This window comes from Thamnophis elegans, unplaced genomic scaffold, assembly GCF_009769535.1.
Source record: "Thamnophis elegans isolate rThaEle1 unplaced genomic scaffold, rThaEle1.pri scaffold_76_arrow_ctg1, whole genome shotgun sequence".
NCBI lineage: Eukaryota > Metazoa > Chordata > Lepidosauria > Squamata > Colubridae > Thamnophis > Thamnophis elegans.
In genome coordinates this window covers 285,662-293,110 of record NW_022473906.1, presented here as the reverse complement: position 1 = coordinate 293,110, position 7,449 = coordinate 285,662, and the positions used below count along the sequence as shown (strand labels likewise).

At 39.8% G+C, this 7,449-nt stretch overlaps 1 protein-coding gene across 1 annotated transcript; it reads right to left on the bottom strand.

Moving 5' to 3' along the window:
- Positions 1 to 4,027: 4,027 nt before the first annotated feature.
- Positions 4,028 to 5,897, bottom strand: LOC116523643 (glucose-fructose oxidoreductase domain-containing protein 1). The gene has a single exon (XM_032238771.1). The coding sequence runs from the start codon at positions 5,844 to 5,846 to the stop codon at positions 4,983 to 4,985; it is 864 nt and encodes a 287-aa protein (XP_032094662.1). The 5' UTR covers positions 5,847 to 5,897; the 3' UTR covers positions 4,028 to 4,982.
- Positions 5,898 to 7,449: the final 1,552 nt, after the last annotated feature.

The following is a 7,449-nucleotide window of genomic DNA, read 5'->3' as shown; positions in this document are numbered from 1 at the left end:
TAGTAGAAATCTTGGGAGTGTTCATTCAGGTATATCAAACATCGGTTATGATGTGGGAGTAATGAATTATTTTTAAAAAATCTAGGCTATGGAAGAAGAACACACAACTGAAAGGAATGACTTGCACCTGGAACCCAGTCTCTTTTATGTCTTTATTCAGCATTTCAGTTCTTTTTATGCCGATTATCAAATATGTACGAACAGCAGGAAGCCTTGTTTAAAGCAGCACATATATGCCAAGGACAGATTATATCTAACTACATTCCCCCAAACAATGAAAGACTAACGCATAAACATTGTACAGAAGTTGTATGGATTTTATTGTAGCTGAGAAACATCAAAGGCTGCTTTCTATTAAAAAAGCAGGCAGGTTGTCAAAAGCTGGGCACATTCTCCACATCTGCTCTTTTCTTTTTGCGATAACCCCGCTTTCTCTTTTTTGCTTTCTAACCTCTTGAGGTATAAAATATAGAATCTGTTTTTAATCACAATTTTATTGTTTGATAAATAACTTTTTAAAATATTTGCTACACACAAAATGCCCATGCAACTGAATATATATATATATATATATATATATATATATATATACCCGACAAATGCACGCCCGACAAATGTGCGCTGACAAATGCGTGGCGACAAAACCGCGATGTCAAAATCACGCCCACAAAAGCGGGATTAGGGTTAGGGTTAGGGTTATAACGTTTTCGCAACCCACTGTTGTTTGTTGATGGCGTGCTTTTGTCAGCGCGCATTTGTGGGCACGATTTTGACATCACGGTTTTGTCGCCGCGGTTTTGTTGCCGCGGTTTTGTCACCGCGTGTTGGTGAACCATATATATATGGTTTTATATATATATATATTTTCACGCTCTATATAATATATATGCTTGTAAAACACAATATATATATATATATATATATATATATATATATATATATATATATATTAAATACAGCAATAAATGTACACTTGAATGTTTAAAGTTAAAAACAAAGAGCAAAATGTCATTCTAGAACCAGATCAATGAAAGAACTGCAATTAATCATAGAAATGCTATTTTAAGAAGATTTATAGGGCTAAGTACCTCTCTGTCTCCCTCTGTGATCTTCAGTGCTTTTTTAGAGAAGGACAGCAGAATGACACAAAAACAAAAACCGACTAAATCTGCCTAGGATAAAACAAAAAACAAAATGTTCCCCAGCAGATTTCCTTTCTTTTATTATTTAAATTACTGTGGGGGGAAAAACCCTGTAAATCGGAGAATAAATCATTCTGCAAGGATTGTTCAGATGGAGACCAACAGTACAGCAAAAGCAATGGAGAACTTGTAATAGTCTATATAGCAGCCATCTGGTGCCCTCCGGCTGTATTAGGTCCACAACTGCAAAATTGCAGAGCCAACATTAAGTGGGATAATGGGCACTGTAGTTTCAACGTACCCCAAGAACGTGGAGTTGCAGAAGTTTCGTTTATTATCAAGTAAATGGGAGTATCAAACATCATCCAATAACAATGACACTTCTCCAACGCTTCATCCATTTTGCTCTTTTAAAATTATTTTTTTTCTATCCAGTATTTGATACTGTATGTAAAACTTTGAACAGGGATGGAGGGATAGTGGTGATAATTTAAAAGAAAGTGATGCCATTACATTCTAATTTTTCTTAGTGCAAACATATTCCTACCCACCCACCTGCTATTTCAACTGCAGTTTTAGATCTAGGAGAGGAGGAAAGGTAAGGGAGGTTCTATTACTGACCCTTGTAGAGATCCTTTTTTGAAAGATGCGCTATCAATCCATATATAGAAACAAGTGAAACACCTTAGCAGGCAAGAAAGATTGCTCATGATGCTGTTAAGATGTCCCAATAACAGATACTCCTTTAAATAATCCCCCAACATTAAACTAGTTAAGGCAAGCTCAAGTACATATGATTTCCATGACAGAACAGGATTCTTCCATTTCTGCTATTTGTCATCTGACTTTATACAAAATGGGCTCTATCCAGTTCCTAGAAATTAACGCAGTTCTCTCAGTTATACATGCAAAGTGCTAAACCAAGCCCTACTCGACCAAGTATAATCCATCTTTTCATAAATCTTTAATTCCTGACTTTGGGCAGTTTATTAACTTCTGGTGAAGATCAGTTGCCAGACAAATGCAAATTGTGATATAAAGCAAGAGTGGGCAATTTGTGGCTTGTGGCCGGATTCAGTTCCCACAGTATTGCCGGGAAAATTATTTTCATCAGTGCAACTAGTCCTTTTAATGCAATACCCCCCCCCCCACTAAAATAGATATTTAAGCCCTACCAACATTTCCCTTTTCCAATACATAATAATAATTAAAAAATCAGTCCCATCCTCACTGGCAATATTATGACTTTATAAACAATGCTCTGTTGGGCTTCAGCACCACCACCAGCCTCAAAATCCCATGCATTTCCCAACCGAAGGGTAAAGTGTCATTTTAAGCCAGTGCAACTCTCGGGATTTTTAATAGTAAATGTTTGTTGGGATGGTGATATTTGCAAACAAACTGGAGCTTTCTTAAGAGGATTATTGATTAAATTTATCCAGGAGAGTTTGCAAATGCTACCCCAGAGCAGAGAATAAACAACGTATATATGGAAGAGAGCACTTTTTCTTTCTTTCACAACTTGTAGAATCAATCAAAACACAAGAATGACTCTTGTCCAGGATAAGACTTGACACTGCTATTTCTAAAAGCAAAATACCGTAAAGAGATGTAACCAAGATCACATCTATCATGGTTATCATAATTTCAAAATCTTTCTTCAGGACATCAATTAACTTATTCTCTGCTACTTAGAAAAGAGAGAGAGAGAGAGAGAGGAGTGCCAACAAGTGAGGGGGGGGGAGGAAGGTTACCAGATCAAATTCTTACCATTTGGGGCTGTCGTTGGCTCAGTTCACCCATCAAAGACAATTCCTGAGTTTTGGTCTTGGCCTGGGCCAGTGATGGTTAACCTTTTTGGCACCCAGTGCCAAAGATTGAGCGCGCATGCACATGCCGGAGAACCAGAACCTGGAGGAACAGCTGGCAATGATGCGTGTGCCCACAGAAAGGACTCTGCATGCCACTCTGGCAGGTGCGCCACAGGTTCGCCATCACAGGTCTAGGCCCTGTAGGTAGTTAGGGGTCAAATGGCTTTTTTAGTCTAGTGAGCTCTGGCAACTTTTGCTACAATATTCATCAATTCCTGCAGGGTAATTTCCATTCTAGGGATAAAGTAATATGAAACCTACAGTCCCAAATAATGCCTCCAATTTTTATTTGAATTTTTCAAAGTGGAAGAAAAGAAACATTCAACAGTTCATTGTGTTGGGAGTTTTCATGGTGAAGATCCCCGAGAATGATCTGTATGGAAGCAACAGGGCAAAAGGCTCTCCTGTTGTCATTATGATAATGGATTAGACACTCCAACAATATTGCAATGGAACTGCCAGGCACACCATTTATGATGACGGATGTGCTTCCACAACAGGAACAAACTGTCCAACTCAAACGTATAAAAATGATCAGTCGCCACATCTCACCTCACCTTTAGTTACCAGTAAATCATTTCTTTCTCTAAGCTGGGGCTTTCCTTCCTGGGGAGGCATTGTGCAGTTTTTGCCTAAAACACATGAGATTTGGCTCAAAGCTATGTCTTGCGGATTATCTCCCTCAGTTCCCCTGGTTTGAGACTTAAAGATATAATTCCAAATTAGGAAATAGGAACCTTGTAATTGCTTGAGAACTAACACATTACAGTATATGATTTTTGCAACTAAATCAGGGTTTCAACCGGTTCGCGGCGGTCCCTGCGAACTGGTTGGTCGGCGAACCCGGAAGTAAGTAACTTCCGGGAACGGCGAAGGGCCCACCCGCCCGCCCGCGCTCCTTACCTGGTTTTGACGAGTTCTGCGCTTCCACGCATGCGCAGGACGCATACAGCGCCTGCGCGATCCTCCAGGAGCAGCTGGAGCATCACACAGACGCTAGTACGCATGCGTGCGCTGCACGCGTGCACAAGGACGCCGCCGGCCCCGTTCCAACCGAACCAGTTGGAACGGGGCGAGAAACCTACCCCTGAACTAAATCCACTTTGTCAGACAGACTACTTCAAGCCGCTAATGGGGGGGGAAGGCCCAGTCCGTGAAAATGTGTGCTAAAGTAAACATTTTAAGGTATCATAGGAGTTATGCTTGGTTTTGCTCTGAAACAAAGCAAAAAACATCACCCTGGAATTTACCAGGAATCAAAGCTCATCAAACATTATGTAGCTATCCTAAAATTAATTTTTGCTCAATCCTATAGTGGAACATACTATGAATTTGGAGCAATATGAAGGGGGGTGGAACCTACTTGTTCAAGTTATATTCCATAGGAAAAAAATAATAATCCAAAAACATTATTTATGTTAGCCATGAAAACCAATCTACCAAATTCTTTTGACAACAGATAACATATTCATGCCAAATGCTCTTATTGTATCATTTAACCAATGCAACCAACTAAGAACAGAGTAGCATGCTTTTATCAGTGGAGCTCTTAGAAGCTATGGCTAAGTCTGTGCAATCTACATAAACTTGATTCAAGCATCTTTATGGCCTGTTTTCTTTTCCTGTAACACCCAACTAGACCTTCCTGAACCTTTTTTTAAAAAAACAGTAAACACAATTGAATCAGCTGTGCCCCAACAGATTGCAAACTGATTACATTTTACCTTCCTATTATTTGGTAAAAAGCTAACACACATTTTTCCTCCATAAGGATCTGCAGGTTCTACGAGGGCATTTCAAACGCATCTACTATTTCAGCACCAACTAGGCAATGTGGCTTTAGCAACAAATATTGTTCCTTTAAACTGCTTCCCTTTTCCAGGCCTGATGTGTATAGTCATATTTCTGTCAGGGAAAAGCTGATTCGATTCACTTCCTTTTTTTCCCCACCCCGAGTCAAGACAAAAATCTAGCAGTACAGAGACATCCTGCTCCGTCGCATGGCCTCACTGATCAAGTAAGCAGGACTCAGTTCTGGTTCTTCGGTCATAATCACAATGTTCTGCCATTCACCCAACTGGTTGGATCTCTTAATGGTATCCACCACACACAAAGCATAGAGGCAATCATCAAAAGTTGCAGCCATTGTGAGTGGCCGTCCGTCCCAGGTCCGTCGGTCGTCTTGATCTTCAAATGCCTCCCTGACTGCTTGTACCATCTTTATAGTGCCCCGGAGGTACGGAGATGGGATGTCACTGAAGGCCTTCTCAGGTAACAAGGCATTGCTGACTGGGGCAGAATCCTTCAAGAGGAGCTCCTTCTGTGGAGAGTTGTTGCTTTGTCCATACAAATCAGTGCCGACCGCAATTAGCCGCCCGTTTGATCCAATCACAACAATATCTTGTTTAAATTCTCCCGGCATGTTGAAATTAAGGGTAACAGTGCAGCACACGCCACCTTCCAAGACCATTTGAAATGTACAGAAGTCGTCACTCGTAATTTGCCGTATTCCCTTAATGTGGTCGGTCTGTTTCACAAAGGTCTTAAGAAGTCCATGAACTTTCACTGCTTTCTGACTGGTGAGGAACGTCAGGAGATCAATGATGTAGGTGCCTACAGAATGCAACCCTCCACCTCCCATCAGATCATCGCAGCTCCAGTTGTACTTCTTCCCCAGAAGGCTTCCACTGTGAACCTGCACCTCGCACACAAGCAGTTCTCCCACATATCCCTCTTGGATCAGCTGCTTCATCTTCACAAAGGCAGGCAGGAAACGGAGAACGTTGCCCATGATGCTCATAAGCTTGGGATAATAATGGGCAGCTGTCATCATCCGAAAGGCATCCAGCGGAGTGGCTGTTCTATCACAAATGACATTCTTCCCAATCCCTATTAGATATTAAAGGGGAGGGGGGGAGGAAAAACCATAAGGTGAGTTTAGGATACGTTGCGGTACAATGTACAAGTGTAGAAATCAAGAAAAGCTACATAAATCTTTCTTTTTCGATTTAATATGTACAACTCAATTTGAATGAAATATATGTAAGGATTGTGGAAGAAACGCACGGAATGTGTTTGTAACCCATCAATACGCTTTCTACAAGATGCAACGAAGGATGATTCTTTTTTTGTGTGTTTTTGTTTAATTAAAACAATTAAAAAGGTTGACTCAGCCTTCCATCCTTCCGAGGTGGGTGAAATGAGGACCCAGACTGTGGGGGTGATATGCTGACTCTGTAAACCGTTTAGAGAGGGCTGAAAGCCCTATGAAGCGGTATATAAGTCTAACTGCTATTGCTATTGCTAAAAAAATTCCAAAAAAAAAAAAGAAAAGCTACAAAGGAAAAATAATTTTAAAAACTACTTGAGGAGGGCACGACAAACTTTCTTCCCCTTTTTGCTTCACTTATAATTAACACGAATTTGAAGGGTCTCGGTTGGCAAAAGCCATCCGTTCAGTCTGAAGAAGGGAAATTCTGCAAATAGACATTATCCTATAGTGATGCTTACAACTCTTCAGTTTGTATTTAAATTTTCTTTTAATTCTATATTAGCATCTAGTCTCTCATACTCAGTTGCATCATTTATAAAGGAAATCTGAGCTTAACAGAATTCCTTCCATTTTCCACCTTTAATGTCCTAAAATTATATCTTATATTGGATTATAACCTAAAAAGACAAAACAATACTATTGAAAATTTTGAGATTGTTGCATGTAGTGAGTTATCTCAAGGAAAATGATTCAAGTTATTTTATTTCTCTATTTGCTCATGGTGAATTACTTATTAAACAAATGGATTACTAGAACTCCATGGATTTATCATTATAAAACTTAATTCCTTGACCGTGGCTAAATTCACACATGCTGCTTTATGGATCACTTGATACATGTAGATAAGAATTACAATTTGCAAGCTGTATTTATAGATTCAAGTAGAGACAACTAACTCAAGACTTTTCAGAGTGCTGTGGGTTGTTATCCCCAAAATGAATGGGTTGGGATAAACACATTTAACTTAATTAACGTTTAACTAAGATTAAGAACCGATTAATTCCAAGGTACTTAATTTCTCCATTCTATCCTTTTAAAACTTACAAGTTGGTGATTGGCAGATTTGGAGCAAATTTGGCAGCAGCAGCCAAAGATTTTGGCACGGCTGCACTATTTCCGATCATGTATATACTGCTGAATTACAACTCTCAACAGTCTCAATCAGTGTGTGGACAGTAACAAAGGATGAAAGAACTGCAGTTCAGCAATAGCTGAAAGATCACAGGCTATGCACCCAACTTAGCCCTTAAGCCTCAGCTTATGCATCCCTAGCCTAATAAGTTGATTTCATTGCCTGATAACTACGTAGGTGGAACTGGCTGGCAGCCACTGCAGATGGGTGAACAGGAAGAGTAGAATTAAATCTAAAGTTTGTGAATAAATA

Coding starts and splice junctions, on each gene's coding strand:
- LOC116523643 (XM_032238771.1), bottom strand. CDS start 5,846: ATGATGACAGCTGCCCATTATTATCCCAAGCTTATGAGCATCATGGGC.